This window comes from Macaca mulatta, chromosome 16 (genome assembly GCF_049350105.2).
Source record: "Macaca mulatta isolate MMU2019108-1 chromosome 16, T2T-MMU8v2.0, whole genome shotgun sequence".
NCBI lineage: Eukaryota > Metazoa > Chordata > Mammalia > Primates > Cercopithecidae > Macaca > Macaca mulatta.
In genome coordinates this window covers 51,698,004-51,720,203 of record NC_133421.1, presented here as the reverse complement: position 1 = coordinate 51,720,203, position 22,200 = coordinate 51,698,004, and the positions used below count along the sequence as shown (strand labels likewise).

Genomic DNA, 22,200 nt, shown 5'->3' with positions numbered 1-22,200 from the left:
CTCTCTTCTAGAGTGATCCTTGGATCCTGTGATGTCTCTGAAGGAGCACTTCCAGAACATTCCTTGAGCTTCTGCCCAATACATATTCATATGTTCTTCTTTTAAAATGACCCCCTGGGAAAGATTAGCCCAACCAGGGCCTCCAGATCCCCTGACTGGTGGGATGGGAGTGGGAGACACCCAGTCATCCTGTGGGAAGAGCCCAGGAGCCAGATGACCTCGACTGCAGCCTGGCACTGCCCCCCACTTCTTCAAGGCCTCAGACAAGTTGCTTCACCCCTCTGAGCAGCCCTCTCCTCATCGTGGAAATGAGGACAAGCAGTATTTATGCTGCTGCTTACCATGGTGAGGTCCTAACATTACCAAGGGCCCCCTGAGTACATTAGACTCCACCATCCTACACCACTTCCGGCCCCTCCCCACACTTGAGAAGGAAGGGGAGAGGGAGGGAGTCCTCCAATCAGATGCAGGGTTCAAGCTCCAGGCAAGACTACTAGGGAAATACACTCCTTCCCCTCCCTCAGTGCTGGCCCTGTTCTCTGGGCCCAGCCATCTGCTCTCACTGCTCCAGGGGCCATGTGCACCATGAGTGAGAAGGAGTCCACTGTCTTGAGGGCCTCTGAACCCCTGTGCCAGGCTGCCAGGATGCAGGATGCAGAGGCCCCTCTCGTCGGGAAAGGGCCTGCCTCCTCACCAGGTCCCTGCACTTTCTCTCCTACCACACAGCATTTTGTCCCCTCCACTTCCTAGCCCCTGGCACGGGCCTGACACAGAATGAACACATAGCAAACGTTTGCTAGAGCAATTAACAAACATAAGAGCTTGGTGACCACAGTTCACTGCAGGGTGGCAGGGGCGGAGGTGAGGGAGGAGGGTCTGCACCGCATGCCCTGCCCTCCATGTTTCCAAGAGATGACTGCCCTCCACATACAGATCTCAAAGGAAAACTCCCCGACACCCTCACCCTCAGTTCAGAAACACAGGGCCCTGAGCACAGACCACACTGGTTCAAGTTCAGAGCCCAGAGTAAGCCTCTGCAAAAGCGCCAGTTCCTCCTCAGACATGGACAGAGTGGAGGTCCCCATCAGTGGTGCCTTTATTACTATAAACACTGGGAACAAATAAATGGTACAGAAAGTACAACAGGCCCAGTTCCTCTTCAGGAGGACTCCAGTGAATAAGCAAGAAATCAGGGTGAGGAAGAAAAAGGGGAGCCATGGCCTGAGTCTGGCTGGCTGGGCCCATAAGTCAACCACAGAGCCCAGCTGCAGCTGGCTCATCCCTCCAGGGCACCACTGGTCCAGCTCTGCTAACCAAGACACAGATGGCATCTTGGTATCTCTTTCTTGCCTCTATATGTTTCTCATGCCCAGTACAGTGCCTTGAATGTAGTAGGTGCTCAATAAATGAAGAACAAGAGGATACAAGTGGGCCCTCCAAGAAACCATGACAGATGTAATTTACAAGGAAGAAAACTCTTGTTTAATGAGGGTAATTTGCTCAAGTTCACATAGCTAGCAAGCCACAGAGCCAGGATTGGAACCCAGGCAGTCTAATTCCTGAGCTGTGCGCCTCACCAGTCCGTTCTGCTGCCTTCCACATACTCAGTATTCTCATCGGCACAAACACACACTCACATAAATGGCACATACACATAACCCATGAAACACTCCCCATGTTCAGACAACACACACACATGAAATGCCAATTTATATACTTTGCAGATACATGAGCACACAAATGAATGTCTAGTCATTCATTTTCTCAGCTGCACCCAGAACAGGGCTGGGCTCACCTAGGGCAAGGAGATCTCCGTGGTTCCAATCGGCCAGCCAAGATATACCCCTCACTGCTGCACCCCCTTACCTAGCCTCTAGGAGGCTTCCCTCCAGGAAGCCAGGTTCAATGCAGGAAGTGTACTGCAGTTGACAAAGTCCCGGGGATACGAGTTGGACATGAAGATGTTGTTCTTAGACACGGTGGTGATGCCCGTGTTGTCGCAGATGATCCGGGGCAAGGAGATCTGGGCCAGGGCCTGTCGCTGCTGCATGCTGAACACACCCTCGTTCTCCCACCAAAACCTGCATGGGGAACACCCGTGGACACTGTGCCTGAGGATATTCTGGGCTGGCAGGGCATCGGTGGGCTTGTGCTGCTCCCTGGATATAACAAGGTCACACCAAATGCCACCTGGCAGCACAGGAGGGCCCCAGGCCCTTGGGCAGTCCAGGGGCTTTCACACAAGTGATGTTCCACTCATTGTGCAGAGTAAAGCACAGCTGCCCAGTGGCCTGTCCCTTATCCCTAGCCCGGCGGCCTCCAGGGCACCACGCTGGAGGGGGACTGGGGCCCACACACACTCTTGAAGCCCTGTGCCCTGGCCAGGAGTTGCATCCATAGGAGTGAGAGAGAATCTTGGGGGTGGTTTATAATTCGTCCACCCAGAGAGGGGCACCTTTTTCTAATTTTCCCAAAAGTGCAATACAGGCTAAGCAAGAACTAGACATGAAGACGTCAGGACCACGACGAAATGACACTAAGGGGAGCTGTGGGAAAGCTGGGAGGGGACTGCCCACTGGTGGCTGACACGCCCATGGTTGCACAGTGAAACCCACGGGAATAAGTAGCTAAGGGTGGCATTTTTCTATCTTCCTCCCTTTACAACCAGGGGTCCAGGTCTGTCCTTGCTGCACCCCCAACAGGTTCAGGGCACATTAGAGGCACTCCAGGGCATCTGGAGGATTCCTGGAACACACTGGAAAATCACTGACTCCTCCAGTCCTTCACCTGACGGGAGGAAATTTGGGCTCCCAGAGAGTCAGGGATAGGTCCACAGCCACCCAGCGGCCCACGCCGCCTGCCCCTCCTCACCGATCACCATCCCGGAGCTTCCTGAACTGGATGCCGATGATGCAGGCGAGGAGTGGGCCCACGCGGCCATTGCTCTCCAGGGGCTCAGACACGCCGCCCATCCAGATGTCGATGTTGTTGGGCGTGCCATACTGCTCCATCAGCTTCCTCGCCAATTCCAGGTTCCTCAGCACCGTGCCCAGCTCGCCTACCGTGTTGGGCTGCGGGAGCCCACAGAAGCGCCTCCAGGCATTGTACCCTGCGTAGGGGAGGGGACAGGTGGCTGTGGGCAGGTCCCTCTGCCTCAAGGTGGGGAGGTCGTTGGAGACAGCCGGGAAGATTCACATATCTGCCAGCAGCCCAGAAAACTCACCTTCCCAACACAACCAAGGTCATAGAGGGAGGGAAGGACCTCACATCAGGGAACCCTGAACCTTTGGCTCAGACCAAGGAACACAACTGGGCCTCTCTGGAACCATCTCTGTCTTTCTCTTGCCCGCCTACCATAAGGCAAACCCTAAATTGCCACAGTTCCTGCTGGTCCAAGAATAGGGACATCTCCTTGTCCCCCTCCAGAGCAGCACAACGTGTCTGTCTCTGACCCATGAGAGGTGAAGTGTGTCTAGGAGCCTCAGCCACATGGGCTACCCCACGACATAGGCACAGGCTTTGGGGTTAGGCTAATCTGGCTTCAAATGTCAGCTTTGCCACTGACTTGACTAAAGAACCTGTCCAGCTTCTGAATCTCATCAAGCCTCAGTTGCCTCATCAGTAAAATGAAGGCAACAATAATCTCTTCCCCCAGAGTTAACATACAATGAAGCAAAACGAAATGATGACAGAGACAGATTTTCAGACTGTGGGTTATCATTGATGATGATGCCCCTCAGATGAGAATTACAGCATGCAAAGGAGGCTGAGAGGAGCTGGAAATTGATCAGATGGGTCCAGGGAAAGGCAGGGGCCGGGTCTCAGACTACTTCCTGAGAGCAAAGTGCCTCTAATATACTCTGGAGAGGGCAGGGGCCCTAGAGTGGGAAGAGGAGTGATGGGCTACCTAGGAGGCAGCTCAGGGGAGGAGAGTGTCAGGGGAGACTCTTGCAGCCCCTCACCTGGGAGGCCGTGGTCCCTGCTGCGCTGCATGTTCAAAGCAGGCAGGTCCAGCCCAATCCTCATGACCTGCTCAAACAATCGCTCCCGGATCTCATCCACTGCAATTTGGTTCTGACGATTCAGCTTGGCAGGGGTGGCCATGAGGCCCCGGAGGATGGGGTCAATGCCACCTGGGGACCAGAGGAGCCAGCTCAGGGGAAGGAAGTATCTGGATCAGTATCAGAGCTCAGATTGGAGTCAGGGACAAGTCCAGGTAAGGTCAGGAGTATTCGAGAAGAGGGCTGGGCACATGCAGTGCCTGGTACCAAGGTGGCTCCAGTGAGCAGGTCCTCACCAGTCACTACATGATCCAGGGGCATATAGGTCTCAGGAGATTATGCCATTCAGACTTGCAAGATTGCGATGCTCCCAGGCCCTGGCATCCTGGGTCACAGCAAGCCACAACACATAGGAAGTAGCCAGTTACCTCTGAGAGCCATCCCCACCCCCACTCTTTATTATCAGATATGGAAGCAGAGTCAGGGGAACTGAGGCTGGAGAGTCAGACCAGATCTCCAAGATGGGAGGAAAGCAGATTGCTCCCCACCCTAGCTCCCTAGAGCCAAGGTGACCCCTACCCCACCTTTAGCTGCCAGCCCACTCGCTCCTGGCCTAGGTCCCGCTTACCTTCCAGCACTACTCTCCAGGAGGCAAAAAAGACCCTGCTGAGGGGGACACGGGAGTTGGGTTCCATGGGCTGGTACCGATTGTCCAGGCGGAACATGAAGGGTTGGATGAGGGTGTGGCCGTAGCGGAAGGCATTGGTGAAGACGTTGGCGATGCGTGGGTCCACTGAGTCATTGTAGGAACGGTACCTGGGCAGGTACTTCCTCATGGCCGCTGGCCCCAACACCAGGGGCAGGTAGTCCCGGTAAGTGATGATCTAAAGACAAGTCATTTGGAATGGCCTCTCTACCCACTCCTCCACTGCAAATGCCGCCTGGCAGCACAGGAGGGCCAGAGTCTCTGCCTGCTCTTGGCTTGGGGAATCCCTCCCATCCCTCTACGGTCAGGGAATAACCTCCCACAATACTGGAACTGGGCCTAACAGAGTGGCACTGAGAGGCATAAATAGAGTTCTACTGCTTGCTAGCTGGGTGACCTTGGACCAGTCATTAACCTCTCTGAGTCTGAGTTCCTCAAATGTACATTAAGGATAATTATATTGCCCTCTGCCTTAGAGGACTAAATAGCAAATCACTTTTTTTGTCATTGTGATAACTTCCTTGTCTGCACGTTATTAATCTGTCATTTCTGCAACTATCTTATAAAGTCCTTGAGAGCAAGGGAAATTGAAGTTGTTGAAATTCTTCACAGTGCCCACCAAGTGCCTGCCCACAGTAAGGCTCAGTTTAGGTGTGTGGAAAGCAGGGAGGCAGGAAGGAATGAAGGACCATCTGGCATGATTTTCCCCGTGAAAAGTGAAGACATGGAACAGTCTCACTCTACATTCTAGCTTCTAGAAGTTCTTTTGGAGTGTAAATGAATTTCACTTGAGTTCTTAGTGCAAATCAAAAACTCACCCTTAGCACCGGAAACTCTCTCCTCCAGAATCTAGGAGTGTGTGTGTGTGTGTGTGTGTGTGTGTGTGTGTCTGCATCTGCCTCTGAGGGAGAGGGTGGGGGCAATGAAGCACCAGATGTTGAGAGACAGAACCGGGAACATTGCCCCAGGAGTAAATGAGGCTAAGGACGTTGGGTGGATTATGACAGAGCCAAAAAGAAGAGGTGAGTGGGCCGGACGCAGTGACTCATGCCTGTAATCCCAGCACTTTGGGAGGTCGAAGAGGGCGAATCAATTGAGCCTAGGAGTTTGAGACCACCCTGGGTAACATGTCGAAATCCCGTCTCTACAAAAAATACAAAAATTAGCCGGGCATGGTGGCGCGTGCCTGAAATCCCAGCTACTCAGGAAGCTGAGATGGGAGAATGGCTTGAGCCTGACAGGTGGAGATTGCATTGAGCCAAGATCGCACCACTGCACTCCAACCTGGGCAACAGGGTAAGACCCTGTATCAAAAAATAAAAATAAAATAATAATAATAATTTTAAAATTTTATTTATTTATTTATTTATTTTTTTGAGACAGAGTTTCTCTCTGTTGCCCAGGCTGGAGTGCAGTGGCACCATCTCAGCTCACTGCAAGCTCCACCTCCTGGGTTCATGCCATTCTCCTGCCTCAGCCTCCCAAGTAGCTGGAACTACAAGCACCCGCCACCACGCCCGGCTAATTTTTTGTATTTTTAGTAGAGACCGGGTTTCACCGTGTTAGCCAGGATGGTCTCGATCTCTTGACCTCGTGATCCACCTGCCTTGGCCTCCCAAAGTGCTGGAATTGCAGGCATGAGCCACCGCGCCTGGCCCTATAATTTTTTTAATTTTAGAAAGAAGATGTGAGTGGGTAAAGGAGCTAAGAGTGACAGTGAGATGGAAAGAAGAAGAATTTACTGAACAGCTACTCAGGCACTAAGTCAAACATTCAACCCTCCCAACACCAACAACAGACCCACAGGAAAGAAGACTGCAGGGAGCAAACCTGCGAAGCAGAGGGAAGGGAAGAAGCCTTTGTCAAGCACTTACTGTCTGAAAGGTGTTTTCATATATGTATTATAATCCTTATAGCCTCATGGATGAAGAAGGCAAGGCTCAGGAGGGTTAGGAACTTGCTCAAGGTCACACAGCTAGGATGTTGCAGGGGCACATCTGGATCCCGTGTGCCCGGTGCTCAAGACAGCCTACCTGGACCATGGCCCCCACAATCTTCCGGGCCTCCTGGTAGAGCCTCTCCCCATCCCACCTAGGGTTCAGGCGCTTGAGTTCTGTGGCCAGCCGGTTGTGCTCCCGAAGTAAGAGAGTGTGCATGGAGGTGAGCTCAGGCATCTCACTGGAACGGGTGTCCCCTTAGGGAGGCAAAAGCCACTGTCATTCCTAAGTCCTCCATCCCAGAAAAGATTTGCTCCACTGACACCCCCTCCCCAGCCAAGGCCTGAAATGCCTCCTACTCAACCCTCCTCCCCATCCATCTTTTCACACCGTCCCCAATTTACACTCCTCTAGGAGGCCTGCCCTGATGCCCCAGTCCACAATAATAGCTTCTGCCTCAGCTCAGGGGCACTGCTGGTTGGGGATGTTCATTCAATAGGCATCACTTCCAACACATGATGTGCCATTTTCCTGTACCTGAGACAGGGAGCTCCTTGAGCACAGGACTAAGGCTTGTGCCTTTTTATATTTTACCCTCCCTCCTAGCACACATATGGATACATGGGACTTAACACAGTGCCTGGTACAAAGTATGAGACTTATGAACACTGCTTGGTTCATTGATTCTCTTGATTCCAAGGAGTGTCTGGGAAGAAGCATGCCTTTCAGCACAGCCTACGTCCACGCCCATGTCTGATGCAGCTAATGATCACAGCACTCTTTCCTGCTAAAATTGGATGCCACCTCAGAATCCTTCTCAACACAGGACTCCAGAAAGCCACTACCATTTCAACAGAGTTGTCAGCCCTGCCCTTTACTACATGCCAATGGTGCAGCCTGCTCCAGGGGAGGGGGCTAGGACATGAGATGTGTGGCGTCCACACCTGAGACTGTTCAAGAAAACTAAGCAGATCCCCCTTGGTTCCCCTAGTCTTCCCACAACTCTTCTCTGCAGGGCCCAGAGGGCTAGGGTCAGGACACTAGCGTTAGTCCTTGTCAACTCTAGAAGCTGGTGGAAAGGAAATTCTCTGAGAGCAGCATCTCCATCCATGGGCAGCTAGAGGTCAAAATGACCCAGGCTTGGGACATGAGGCTCATCAAAGCCAGGCTGGGGGCAGCTGAGTCTGGCTAAGGAGGGCTGCCCTTGCCTAACTAGCCCAGAAGAGGTCGGCCTCTCTTGTAGAAAGTCCGACCTGGATCCTCCTCCCACGGTCCCAGCCAGGGAGAGACCAGCAGGAACCATTAGGAGGAGGCAGAGGGAGGCCAGAGGAAAGGGCCTGAGGTCCACTATTGGGCTTACATTTAAAAATGCTGGAAAATGGCCAGGCGCAATGGCTCCCACCTGTAATCCCAGCACTTTGGGAGGCCAAGGCGGGTGGATCGCAAGGTCAGGAGTTTGAGACCAGCCTGGCTAACATGGTAAAACCCCCGTCTCTACTAAAAATACAAAAAATTAGCCAAGCATGGTGGCAGGCGCCTGTAGTCTCAGCTACTTAGGAGGCTGAGGCAGAAGAATCGCTTGAACCCAGGAGGCAGAGGTTGCAGTGAGCCAAGATTGTGCCACCGTACTCCAGCCTGGGTGACAGAGTGAGACTCCGTCTTAGGGGGAAAAAAAAAAAAAAAAAAAAACGCTGGAAAATGTCTGGTCATGGCTGCCATCACTGCCCCAATCATGTCTCCAAAACTGCCAATTGTTTACATTTAAAATCCCATCATCTCTTATTATGGGCAATTAAGGTGCGCAGGAGGGGATATTTTGGAGCAGTGTGGTCCAATTCAACCTTCTGAGATGATGAAAATATTTTACATCTGTGCCACCCATTAGGGGGAGCCACTAGACTGTAAGGCAATTGAGCATTTGAAATGTGGCTAGCACCGCTGAGAAACGGGGTTTATTTAACTTAAAATAGCTAAAATTAAAATAGCCACATGCAGCTAGTGGCTACCACATTGGATAGTGTTGCTCTAGAGGGCAAGGGCACCACAGCCCTCTCTGTCCTTTAGTTCCCCGCTCCTGAGGGACTCAACTGTCCTCTCTTCCAGAGTCCAGAAGGGTAAAGAGGGACAGAGAAAGCAACGGACTGATGGACAGAGGCTCCTCATCCATCCCTGGGTCTCCATCTTAGGGTTGGAGAGGTTGTTTGCTTTTCTGCTTTTCTGGCTCCATCTGACTTGTTACCAAGGCAACTGGATTAATATCACGAAGTTGATAGTAATGGCTGGTGAGGACAGTCTCTCTAAGAACAAACCCACTAGCTGCTCACAAACAGACTCACTGTGGCTCCAACAGGGAGTACCTCCTATGCCACCCCTGGTCCCCACCCCAACGCTGACCTGCCAGGAAGCAGGGGATGCTCGCTGAGCGGTTGGTAAGGAGACAGGGGTCATCGTGCAGCTTGTCAAAGGGCAGCAGGGCCCGGCCGTTGTCTTGGAAGCGCTGGTTGACGGCCAGCAGCCCCAGCTGGTTGGACGTGTTGCGCAGGTTCCTGGCCAGGGGCTCCTCGCTGCCGTATACCATGCTGGCGTCCACGAAGGAGGTGAGCGCGTTGATCTGGTTGCGGATGGTGATGTTGTTGTTGGGGCAGGCCGGGCAGGAGCGGAAGAATGGGATGCAGTCGGCTTGGTTCTTGATGCGGGGGTCGTTGGGCGGGATCTGAGGCACAGAGAGAGGCTAGACTGGCTCACCGAGGGCAGGGAAGGTGCCCAGGCAGAAGTGGCTCTTCCCCTGCCCTCAGGACCTCTGGTAACCTCAAGCTGCAGAGGCCTCTGGAGGCCCGAACGGGATCGCTGCCTAGGGCGCCACCAGCAGCAGCCTCTGAGCCGCAGCGTTAATGAGCAGAACACTGAACTGGGAACCTGGGCAGCCCCTGGGTCTGGGCACCACCAGGCCTCCGACCCTTCCTCACTAAAGCTTCGCCTCTCTCTCTCCCCTTCTCTCTGCTGGGCCTGCTCTCCCTCTGGCCTTGACATTCTCCTGTCCGTCTCTCTCCCTCTCTCAGGCGCTCTCTCCTTTCTCTCCTCCTCCTTCCGTACCCAGCAGTGCCTCGACTACCTTGCCCACTCCCAGCCCTATCCCACGGCACCCACCAGACCCCCAGACTCTCTCCTTCTTTGTGATGGGGGTTGGGGCTGCCCCCTCCGTGGGGAGGAAACAGGACTGAGCATGGAGGCTTGGGGGGCACTGGGAAGGTCCTCCTCCCAGAACCCTCTCCCAACCTAACAAAAAGCCAGTGATTCCACCAACAGGACTGCTGTCAGCCAGGGAGGAACAACCGTCTCTCCCTTGGCCTGCAAGAGGCAGTGAGCAAATGGACGGCCCTGGCTGCCAGCTGGCTGAGCCCAGGCACAGGAAGGAGACAGGTCACAGCTGAGCAGCCAGTGCTTCTGCACACAGGGAAGGCAGGGCGAGCCTTCCTCAGCGGCTGGGAAAGGAAACCTGGGCACAGAAAGGAGATGGCCCCTTCCAGAAACAATCTCCCCTCTCCCCACCCAGGCAGTGGGCGGGAAGCAGGGCCACCTTGAGTGGGAAGCAGGGCGGCTGCTGCACGCAGCTGGTCTCGCAGTTGACGCCAGTGAGGAAGGAGGCCCGGGCAGCCGGCTCAGGGGTGAAGTCGAGGTCGTGGTCCAACAGCTGGCCCCATTGCATGAACATGAGTGAGCGCTCCTGGTCCGGGGTCAGCTGATCCGTGGGGAAGCGCACGATCGCGTTGGAGACAGCGCGAGCCTACGGGACACGGAGTCAGCTGGCGCCTGGGTCCGCGCACCGCGTGGCTGGGCCTCGCCCCATCTCATCTGCCCCCACCCCCCCACCCCGCGCTCACCAGAGCCACCGGGAAGCCGTTGCGCTTGACCCCTGGCGTCCACCCGTAGGGAAGCGAGAAGCCGTCCTCATACTCCGCCGGCAGCCAGCGCACAAACTCACGGTTGGAGGCCCCCAGCGTGGGGCTGCGTCTGCAAGGGGATGACAGGGCGCTGACACCGGGAGGCCTGAGGCATCCGGGACGCCTCTCTGAGCCCGGGTCCTGCAGCCACCCCCTGCCAGCCGCACCTGTTGTTGCACATCCCGGTAATGGTGCGGTATTTGTCCTGCTCTGGGCAAGTCACCCCCACGTTCTGGTAGGCGCAGCCGCTTGACTTGGACAACAAATTCAGCTGGGCCGGCGTCAGCACATCTGCCGAGGGAAAGAGCAATGGGGAAGCTGAGCCGCCTCACTTCCTATCCCAGGCAACCTGAGGCTGAGGAGCCCTGGAGACCCCTGAGACTCCCTGGAGGAAGAAGTTGAGGGGATCACTGGGAGACGGCTGTGGTCCCTAGGAGGAGTCACTAGTGGAGCAGGGGCCTGGGGTGGGATGGGCAACAGTACCAGTGACGTTGAATGACCTTCGCCACAGGGACCTCAGTTTCCTCTCCAGCAGGTCTAGAGCCACGTGCAGGTAGTCAGCAGCCCTCACCGCCGTCCTGGTGGCTGCCACGGGCTGCTTGAAGTAGGATAGGAGTTCCATGGGGCTGGCTGAGCCACTGCGAAGCCGCTGCTTGATGCTGCTTAGAGAAAGGAGGAGTGAGGGCCAGAGAAGGGGTGCAGACCCACCCAGCAGAGCCCCAGCCCAGGGGCAGACATGCAGGACCATGCAGACAGGCCCACGGGTGGGAGGAAGGCTTCCTTTTATAAAAAGGATATGGACCTGGGTGTCCAGACAGGCAAGGCTTTGGGAAGGATGGCGTTTAAGCTTTTCTCCCATCCAGAGACACAGGGACAGACATACAGAAAGGGAGTCCACATGGGTCCCCGTAATCTCCCTCTCCCACCATCAAGTTCCCTGCTGCCTGCTCCTTCTCTGCAAGGCCTGGGACAGCCTTGCCCAGAGCTGGGCAGTGCCTCGTGCCCCACCTTTCCCGCCGCTCCTTGTAGGCCTTGTCCACCAGCTGCTTGGCCTCCTCCATACAGCTCAGCACCAACGAGGTATCCACCTCCCCCAGGACAGCTGCCCAGAGCAGGGATCACAAAGTCAGGAATGGGCCCCAACCCCCTATCAGGCCCCAGAGCTAAGAAGTCCTGCTCTGAGAAAAGGGGTCTCTGGAACACAACCACCCCAACACACCATCTTCTCCCACCTTGGGAACTATTACCTGGAGAAGCACTTTCAGAGGGTTGGGGCATGGCCAGAATGGCCAGGAGCCCTGCTAAGGCCAGAAGCAGCTTCATCTCTGCAGTGATACCCCCAGCCCAGCAAGGTCCTGAGTCCACTGTGCATCTGAGAGAAGGGAAGAAGGGAACCCCCATCTCTCTTCTCCTGGGCTGCTCAATCCCCCTTTGTACCTCAGCCCCACCTCAGAGGGCTCTGTCTCTGGATAAAGCCAGACCTCCTTGAGGGAGGGGCTCACTGCACCCTTATCCCCTTCCAGCTGCTGTCATCCAGTCTCCAAGGACCCCACCTCCACAGGTCACCTGATATTGGCAGCTCCTCTTAGCTCAATCTGCGCTTTTATGTCCTGTAAGCTGGGGGCGGGGTGAGGGAGAGGAAGGTCTGATCCTGGAGACTGAACTCTCTCTCCTCCCCCACTGGGGTTGGAAGGTACACACAGAGGGGCCTCTGAAATGGGGGGAAGGGGCAGGAAAGGAGGGACCAGCATTGTTCCGTCTTTTTTTTTTTTTTTGGAGACGTTATCTTGATCTGTTGCCCAGGCTGGTGTGCAATCGTTCAAGCGATTCTCCTGCCTCAGCCTCCCAAGTAGCTGGGATTACAGGTGCCCACTACCATGCCCAGCTAATTTTTGTATTTTTAGTAGATACAGGGTTTCACCATGTTGACCAGGCTGGTCTTGAACTCCTGACCTCAAGCAATCCACCCGCCTCAGCCTCCCAAAGTGCTGGAATTACAGGTGTGAGCCACTGGGCTCAGCCTGTCCCCAGCCTTTGAATTTAGCACTTCCAACCCAAGTTTATCAGCTCACCATTGTGTGCCTATACCAGTGCTGTCCCCAGGGGATACACACAACTAACCCCTCTGAAATTCTGGTTACATTGGTTATCCAGGGTTCCTTTGAAAGGAACAAAAGTCAGGAACTGGTAGCCCAGGAACTGCGGGGAATAGAGTGCCCCCAGTGAAGACAGGAGGATGAAAGGGAGACCTGGAGTAAAAATGACCCAATGGGCCTCAGTTGGCCATCCCCCACTCCAACAGTAACCTGCATTCTACAGCCAACCCCGGTGGGCAGCCTCTGGTTCTTGGTGGGGCTAAGGGAACAGGAAATCTGGCTGGAGACCGTTGGACTTCACAGGAAAGAGGACCCTGGGGGCTGTGGGCGCAGGACCAAGATAACTTCCTCTATTCCTCCTCACTCCCCTTTTTTCTTGGCTTCTGGTAGAGGGTTGTCTCCAAACTCCTCCTCCCCACCACCATCTGCTCCTGGATTTCAGGAACCAGGAGAGAGCAGAGCTGGTTGTGGTTAGTGATCAGTTGGGTAATGCAGCCCAGGGCCTCCCTGGGACAAGATCAGTGCAGTTGGGAGGACTTGGGTTAATGATTCAGAATCATTCTGAAATAGAAGAGGATATTTCTTGCTTGAGAAAGCCCAGCAAAAGGGCCACCAATCTCAGGCAGGAAAAGTACTACGACTTTTGACCAAATCAGTGTACCTCTCTGAGTCCTGGTCAGGCTGAGCTCGTGCCAACCATGCCTCCTATGTCCCATTTAGGTTCCCCCTCCTACCTTCAGCCACCTTCCTGCCACTGTCGGGGAAAACCCCATCCCCGATATTTATCATGGGTTCTTTTCTATTTCCTAAGTGTCTCAGCTTGTTTGAGAAATAAAGGGAAAGGGTACAAGAGAGAGAAATTTAAAGCTGGGTGTCCGGAGGAGATATCACTTGTCAGCAGGTTCCGTGATGCTCCCCAAGCTGTAAAACTAGTAAGTTTTTATTAGCGATTTTCAAAAGGGGAGGGAGTGCATGAATAGGGTGTGGGTCACAGAAATCACATACTTCACAAGGTAAAAATATCACCAAGCAAGTGGAGGCAGGGAGACATCACAGAACCACAGGATGGGGCGAAATTAAAATTGCTAATGAAGTTTTGGGCATGCATTGTCATTGATAACATCTTATCAGGAGACAGGGTTTGAGAGCAGACAACCTGTCTGACCAAAATTTATTACGCGGGAATTTCCTCGTCCTAATAAGCCTGGGAGCGCTACAGGAGACCAGGGCTCCTTTCATCCCTTCAGCTTCGACCGTAAAAGGTGGTCACCTTAAGGGGCTGTCTATAGACCTACCCTCAGGGTGCATTCTCTTTCTCAGGGATGCTCCTTGCTGAGAAAAAGAATTCAGAGATATTTCTCCTATTTGCTTTTGAAAGAAGAGAAATATGGCTCTGTTCCACCTGGCTCACCGGCAGTCAGGCTCCAAGTCTTATCTCCCTTGTTCCCTGAAGATTGCTGTTATCCTGTTCTTTTTTCAAGATGCCCAGATTTCATATTGTTCAAACACACATGCCCTATAAACAATTTGTGCAGTTAACACAATCATCACAGAGTCCTGAGGCAACATATATCCTCCTCAGCTTACAAAGAAGATGACAGGATTAAGAGATTAAAGTAAAAACAGGCATAGGAAATTACAAGGGTATTGATTGGGGAAGTGATAAGTGTCCATGAAATCTTCACAATTTATGTTCGGAGATTGCAGTAAAGATAGGAGTAAGAAATTATAAAAGTATTAATTTGGGTGACTAATAAATGTCCATGAAATCTTCACAATTTATGTTCTTCTGCCATGGCTTCATCCGGTCCCTTTGTTTGGGGTCCCTGGCTTCCTGCAACATGCCACCCACTTTTTTTTTTTTTTTTTTGAGACGGAGTCTTGTACTGTCAGCTGAGCTGGAGTACAGTGGTGCGATCTCGGCTCACTGCAACCTCTGCCTCCCGGGTTCAAGCAATTCTCCTGCCTCAGCCTCCCAAGTAGCTGGGATTACAGGTGCCTGCCACCACGCCCAGCTAATATTTTGTGTTTTTAGTAGAGATGGGGTTTCACCACGTTGGCCAGGCTGGTCTCAAACTCCTGACCTTGTGATCTGCCCACCTCGGCCTCCCAAAGTGCTGGGATTACAGGCATGAGCCACCGCAACCAGCCCACTCTTGTCTTCTATGCCCAGACCACCTCTTGGCCAAGGGACAAGAGACAGCAACACCCAGAACATCTTCCCAGTGTGTCCAGGGATTCTGTCCCCTGCTAGGAAGGGGAACCCCGTTTTTGCCCTGCCAGTGACTTGCTGTGTGTGCAGTTGGTCAAGTGGCTCTTTGTGAATCAGGCTCTAGAATTTTATAGGCTTTTGGAAATGATTTTTCAATCCTTTAAGTAATATAATTTTCATTGATGAAAAGTTTGAGAATATGAGTATGCAAAAATAAAAATAAATCAAAATTACTTAACATCAAGTGAGATTGTGGGTACTTTTTTTTCTTTCAAGGTTTATCATTGTCTTCACATAAATAAACAGTAGGAAGGAAAATAATTGCCCATAATCTCACCACTCACCAATACCTCTTTTAAGATTTTGATATCCTATATGTAGACATATATTTTTAAATATTGATAAGAACTTTAAATATTGTTTTACCATCTTCTTTTGGTACTTAACAATTTTAGTCTGGGCATCTCCCTGTGTCAATAAACATAGGTTTGCTTCATTTTTATATCTGTATAATGTTTCATATAACTATTTTATATGATTTATTCACTAATTCTATCTCGTTAGATTCTTAGGGTTCTGATTTTCATTATTATAAGTAGTACTAGGATAAGTATCCATGGAGTTAAATCTCTAACCACATCTTCAATTATTTCCTTAGGCAAGAAGTAAAATTCCTGCATATTTGGGTATGCGTGTTTTAGGGCTTTTTAATATTGATAGTCAAATAGCCTGCTGAAGATTATACCTCATCCTCCCATCAGCCATGCATGAGAGTGCCTGTTCCCTGTCACCCTTGTCAACCTTGAGTGTCCTTTTCCTCTTCTAAGGGAATTGTCAAGTCTCAAGAGGGGAGAGACATTTAATGCAAGCTCCTTATTGCAGAGCTGAGAAAGAAGGAGCCCAGGGAAGGAAACGGCTTGACCAAGGTCAACAGTGTGGCACAGTTCAGAATAACCTCCATGCCAGGTCCCCTGACTTCCAAACCAGTGCTCTTTACTCAGTAGCCCCAGGACACCTGTTCCTGACCTTTCATTCAATGATTTCTTCAACAAGTATTTACTGAGCCCTTGTCAGGTGCTGCACCGGGCACTGCGCATTCTCCACTGAGCAGAGCGCGAGCCTTATCCTCAAGGAGCTCACAGAGGGGGGCAGAAAGGCAAACAAATGGCACCCCAAGAGCCCATGCAGGGATCTTAGGGAGCAGCAAAGAGCCTTGGATCAACTGGGGGAGGTCAAGGAAGGCTTTCTTGAGGAGTTGATTCTGGAGACTGTCTTGAAGAATGTCTCAAAGCTGACCAAGTAGACACAGAGAGGGAACAGCATTCTGGGCCCAGAGAATGACACTGTCGGCCTCACTCAGTTCCAACACAGGGAGAGGGTGGACAGGGTGAGGCTGGTGGGCCAGGCAGAGGCCCAGGATACAACATATTCGCAGACCTACTGAGGAATTATTGTCCCAAAGCCCCAGGGAGTCATGAGGTGTGTGAAGCGGGAGTGCATGGTCCAAGTTACTTTAGAGAGCTCACCCGCTCGGGCAGCAGTGTGGACAGTGCACTGGAAAGGCAGGCCCAAACACGGAGACCTGGCAGGCAGCATGTCAGTGATTCGCCTGTTAAGAGGCTTGCTCTGCTTCCTCACAGGCAGCAATCAGGCCAGGGATGTTTGAAAATACTTTTCCAACAATGACATTTAAACTCCCTGAGTGCTCCACCCACATATAGAGGTGAGAACACTCTCAAGGTGTAGATTCCCCAAAGCCACTGCCTTTGGCCCGGGGGTGGGTCTGGGGGTGCACAAGTGTGTGCCAGGGCTAGAGATGTTCTGTGACTTGACATGTTTCCAACCAATTGATAATGACCCACCTGGGTCACCCCATGGTGGTCAACCTCTCCTGTCTGCACCTCTGTCGTTCCCTCATCTAGGCCCTATTTGTCGGGCCGGGTGTGCCTGAGGCTCAAAGCGCTTCTCAGCAGGCAGAGTAACCAGCAGAATGCAGCTCCAGGGGGTGGGAGGGATTTCAAATAAGCCTTGCCCCCTGTAAGTTACCCGCCAGCTCCCCTTCCTGGGGGTAGCCTCTGGAGGGCACTGCTGGAACTGCTACATCTCAAGACTATAGTCATTTGAAGGAGCTCCCCGCGTCCAACACACACACACACCCCGCTGCCCTCTCTTCTGCCCACTTAGGTTTCCCAAATATCCCCACCCCCAGGGTGAAGCCCAACTGCTGGTGGGATAACGGACCCTCTTCTGCTACTGCTTGCAAAACAGCTTGTTCTTTCTTAATGCTGTTTAGGAAACAATTCAGTTGGGATTTCAGCCAGATTTCCTGTGTGTGTGGTTGGAAAGAAAGAGGCACCCCCAGAAGGCTATGGAAGCTGAGGAGAGGGGAGAGGCAGCGGCTGCTTAGACACACCAGTTTTACTCAGCCCATAGATCTTGTTTTATCTCTTTTTATAACGGTTTTAATTAATTTTGAATTCGACAGGTAATACCTGGATAGATTTGGAATAAAATGTAAAGTTACAGACCAGGCTAAATCTCCTTTTAGATTAGGTTATTGCGTCATTCCCAATTCCAGTCCCCTTCCTCCACTCTTTAGATGTAAACACTGTTGACATTTTTGTATTTGACCTTCCAAATCTTTTAGTGATACTTTACATTCATTCATATTTATGGATCTGTGAGAAATATTCTTTTTCCTGGTTTTTCTCCATAAATGATATCACATTATATATATTGTTTTGCTATGTGTTTCTTTCACTCAGTACATCTTTAGATCTATCATGTATCACTTAGAGCGTGATCTCACTTTCTTTAAGTTTTTTGGTTTTTGGTGTTTTTTAGAGACAGGGCCTCTCTCTGTTGCCCAGGCTGGAGTGCAGTGGCACACTGCAGCCTGGAACTCTTGGACACAAGCCATCCTCCTGACTCAGCCTCGTGAGTAGGATCACACTTTTTTAACTTGCATGATATTCTTTAGTTGGCCTGTCTCTCCATTTTGTGACCATTCCTCTATTAATGGAAGCTGACATTTTAACATTATTTTTTTCACTATTAAAAACAATCCCTCGGCTGGGCATGGTGGCTCACGCCTATAATCCCAACACTTTGGGAGGCCAAGGCGGGCAAATCACGTGAGGTCAGGCGTTCGAGACCAGCCTGGCCAACATGGTGAAACCCCATCTCTACTAAAAATACAAAAATTAGCCAGGCATGGTGGTGGGCACCTGTAATCCCAGCTACTCGGGGGGCTGAGACAGGAGAATCACTTGAACCTGGGAGGCAGAGGTTGCAGTGAGACAAGACCGTGCCACTGCCACTGCACTCCAGCCTGGGCAACAGAGGGCAAAACTCCGTCTCAAAAAAAAACAACAACGACGACAACAACAATGCCTCGAGAGGCCTTGTTGTACATATACACAAGTGTTCTCTGTGGTAAAAATGAAGAAGTGGACCACAGGTTTTGTTTATTTACAATTTTTAAAGCCAGATGCAGTGGCTCATGCCTGTAACCCCAGCACTTTGGGAGGCCAAGGCAGGCAGATCACCTCAGGTCAGGAGTTCAAGACCAGCCTGGCCAACATGGTAAAACCCCATCTCTACAAAAAATACAAAAATTAGCTGGGCATGGTGGTACACACCTGTAGTCCCAGCTACTCATGGGGCTGAGGTGGGAAAATCATTTGAATCTGGGAGGTCGAGGCTGCAGTGAGCTGAGATTGCACAACTGCACTCCAGCCTGGGCGACAGAGTGAGACTCTGTCTGAAAAAAAATAATAATAAAAGCATTGGGCGCTGTGGCTCACTCCTATAATCCCAGCACTTTGGGGGGCCGAGGTGGGCAGATCACCTGAGGTTGGAAGTTCAAGACCAGCCTGGCCAACATGATGAAACCTCATCTCTACTAAAAATACAAAAATTAGCCAGGTGTGGTGGTGCACACCTGTAATCCCAGCTTACTTGGGAGGCTGAGGCACAAGGATTGCTTGAACTCGGAAGGTGGAGGTTGCAGTGAGCTAAGATGGCACCACTGTACCCCAGCTTGGGCGATAGTGTGAGACTCCATCTCAAAAAAAAAAAATTTAAGTCCTGGCACAGTAGCTCACACCTATAATCCCAACATTTTGGGAGGCTGAGGTGGGAGGATCACTTGAGCCTAGGAGTTTGGGATCAACCTGAGCAACATAATGAGGCTCTGTCTCTAAAAAAAAAAAATAAAAATTAGCTGGGCATGGTGATGCTCCTGTGGTCCCAATGACTTGGGAGGTTGAGGCAGGAGGATCACTTCAGCCCAGGAGTTCAAGGTTACAGTGAGCTATGATCACACCAGTGCACTCCAGCCTGGGCGACAAAGCAAGATCCTGTATCTAATAAATAAAATATTAACAGAAACATATTGCTAAACTGTCCTCCAAACTTTGTAAAAATCTCATGGGCAAAGAATGGAATCATATTATTGGTTCAATTTTTATTTCTTTGGTTAACAGTGAGGTTGAGCATATTTTTATTTGAATTATATCTTCTGCAACTTTCCTGTGTTTTGTTTTGTTAATTTTTCTATGGTGTTGTCACTCTTTTTATTGATTTGTAACAAGTATTCCATATTCTGGGTAAGCACTAAAATCCTTCAGTTGTTACGTATATTCCAAATTTCTTTTTAGTGCGTCGCTTTTCATTTATGTTTTTTATAGTGTCTTAATTTTGAGGTGGTCAAATGCGTCAATCTTTTTTTAAGGATTTTGCTTTTGTTTTATTTATTTTGTATTTCGCTCTTTCAGCTTTTTTTTTAAAGGGGCTCTTCCTTTCTTCAAGATTACAAACATATTTTCCTGTACATCCCTATAATATTTTAACACTTTGCTTTTTACACTTAGGTCTGAAATCCATCTGGAATTTTGTGTGTGTGAATGGTATGAGGCGTATGAGGTAGGGAGCCATCTCTTTTTTTTCTCCCAAACAGATAATCAGTTGTCCCAATGCGTTTAATTGAATAATCTGCCATGTCTCCACTGAATTCAGATACTAGTTTTGTCACTGGCCATAAATGTGTGTGTATTTCTGATTGTTCTACTCTACCTTCCTAGTAGTCTATCTATTCCTATGTCAATACCTAATCATTACAATTACTATAACTTTCTAATATGTTTTCATTACTGGTGAGATAAATTATCCTTCCTCATTCTTTTTAAAAACAATCTTTAGCATTTTAGCATATTGACTCTTGCTTAAGAATTTCTGAATGTTTGTCTATTTCCATAAAAAATCCTGTTGAGATTTTTAATGATATTGCATTCAATTTATACATAAATTTGGTAACAATTGATATCTGTATGATATTGTCTTCTTATCCCTGTACATTCATTCATTCACTAAACATATATGTACTGAGCACCTACCATGCACCAGCACTGTTCTGGGTCCTAGGGATACAGCAATTAACCAATTACTTGCTCCCATGGAGTTTACATTCTTGAGTAGTTTAATGTGTCATTCCATTTGTCTTCTTTTGTATCTTTCCTTTAAATGTTATTGTTTTACCCATATAGGGCTTGCTGGTTTATTGTTAAGTTTGTTCCTAAGCACTTCCTTTTTGAAAAACGAAAATTTGGTCATTAAGTTTCTCTACAGAACTTGCAACATCTTACAAGTATTTTTGTTTAACCTTAAAAAACATTCAAAGGAAGTTTTTTTCTTTTCTTTCTTTACTTTTTTTTTTTTTTTTTTTTTTTTTTTTTTGAGATAGAGTCTCTCTTTGTCGCCCAGTCTGGAGTGCAGTTGCGCAATCTTGGCTCACTGCAAGCTCCGCCTCCCAGGTTCACGCCATTCTCCTGCCTCAGCCTCCCAAGTAGCTGGGACTACAGGTGCTCGCTACCACGCCCGGCTAATTTTTTGTATTTTTAGTAGAGATGGTGTTTCACCATGATAGCCAGGATGGTCTCTATCTCCTGACTTCGTGATCCACCCACCTTGGCCGCCCAAAGTGCTGGGATTACAGGCGTGAACCACCGCGCCCGGCCCTTATTTTTTTTTATAGAGACGAGATCTCACTATGTTGCCCAGGCTGGAGGTACAGTGGCTATTCACAGGCACAGCCATTGCACACTACAACCTTGAACTCCTCAGCTCAAGCGATCTTCCTGCTTCAGCCTCCTGAGTAGCTGAGACTACAGGTGTGTGCACTGTTCCTAGCTAAGGTAAGTATTCTTAAAGAAAACGAAATGCAATGGGATTCTATTCGTTTAGTTTTATATAGAAGGTAGATTCATTTATGTGAAAAGCACTGTACATTTCTCGTTTTGAGACAGAGTTTTGCTCTGTCACCTAGGCTGGAGTGCAGTGGCATGATTTCAGCTCACTGCAACCTCCACCTCCCAGGTTCAAGCAATTCTTCTGCCTCAGCCTCCCGAGTAGCTGCGATTACAAGCATATGCCACCACACCATGCTAATTTTCATATTTTTAGCAGAGGCATGGTTTCACCATGTTGGTCAGGCTGGTCTTGAACTCCTGACCTCGTGATCCACCTGCCTCGGCCTCCCAAAGTGCTGGGATTACAGGCATAAGCCACTGCGCCTGACCAAGATATATTTTTTTTAAAGAGTGAATTTTCGGCCAGGCGTGCTGGCTCACACCTGTAATCCCAGCACTTTGGGAGGCTGAGGCAGGCTGATCACAAGGTCAGGAGTTTGAGAGCAGCCTGGCCAACATGGCGAAACCCCATTTCTACTGAAAAAATACAAAAATTAGCCTGGCATAGTGGTGCGCACCTGTAATCCCAGCTACTCGGGAGACTGAGGAGGGAGAATTGCTTGAACCCAGGAGGCAGAGGTTGAAGTGAGCTGAGATTGTGCCACTGCACTCCAGCCTGGGTGACAGAGCAAGACTCCATCTCAAAAAGGAAAAAAAAAAAAAAAGAGTGAATTTTCAAAATTTTTTAGTTTCAAATTCGGTTTTCAAATATGCTTAGGTCAGTACTGTAAAAGTTAAGACAAGTTAAATTCTGTGCTTTTACAAATGCTTAATGGTTTTTCAGTTATTCCACCCTTTATATTTGTGGCTATTTGGGGAGGGGGTAAGCTTCCATTAATCAAAGTTCTACAAAAGACACTAAAAACAAGCAACATTAAACTCAAAGAACAAGAATTAAACAGCGTCTTCACCAATAAGATTAGTTAAAATAGAAAAGACTGAAAACCCCAGCGCCAGTCAGGATGTGAAAAAAAATAAGTGTAGCTTGGCCCCATGCCATGGGATGGCAATCTAACGATGTCAGTCAAACTCCAAAACGCTCTGACCCAGCAATTCTAC

The 22,200-nt window shown here is 50.2% G+C and overlaps 1 protein-coding gene across 1 annotated transcript in view; it reads right to left on the bottom strand.

Annotated features, from left to right (window-relative positions):
- Nucleotides 1–1,459: 1,459 nt before the first annotated feature.
- MPO (myeloperoxidase) overlaps nucleotides 1,460–22,200 on the bottom strand; it is a 29,650-nt gene continuing 8,909 nt past the window's right edge. Inside the window, exons 3-14 of the mRNA XM_001103896.5 lie at nucleotides 11,833–11,957; nucleotides 11,594–11,687; nucleotides 11,069–11,244; nucleotides 10,753–10,876; nucleotides 10,526–10,655; nucleotides 10,222–10,428; nucleotides 9,039–9,357; nucleotides 6,741–6,901; nucleotides 4,630–4,885; nucleotides 3,963–4,133; nucleotides 2,872–3,109; nucleotides 1,460–2,081 (exon numbers count right to left, since the gene is read on the bottom strand). Of these exons, the coding sequence (XP_001103896.5) occupies nucleotides 1,874–2,081; nucleotides 2,872–3,109; nucleotides 3,963–4,133; nucleotides 4,630–4,885; nucleotides 6,741–6,901; nucleotides 9,039–9,357; nucleotides 10,222–10,428; nucleotides 10,526–10,655; nucleotides 10,753–10,876; nucleotides 11,069–11,244; nucleotides 11,594–11,687; nucleotides 11,833–11,957 (2,209 nt within the window). The 3' untranslated portion in view covers nucleotides 1,460–1,873. The remainder of the gene's footprint in view (nucleotides 2,082–2,871; nucleotides 3,110–3,962; nucleotides 4,134–4,629; nucleotides 4,886–6,740; nucleotides 6,902–9,038; nucleotides 9,358–10,221; nucleotides 10,429–10,525; nucleotides 10,656–10,752; nucleotides 10,877–11,068; nucleotides 11,245–11,593; nucleotides 11,688–11,832; nucleotides 11,958–22,200) is intronic.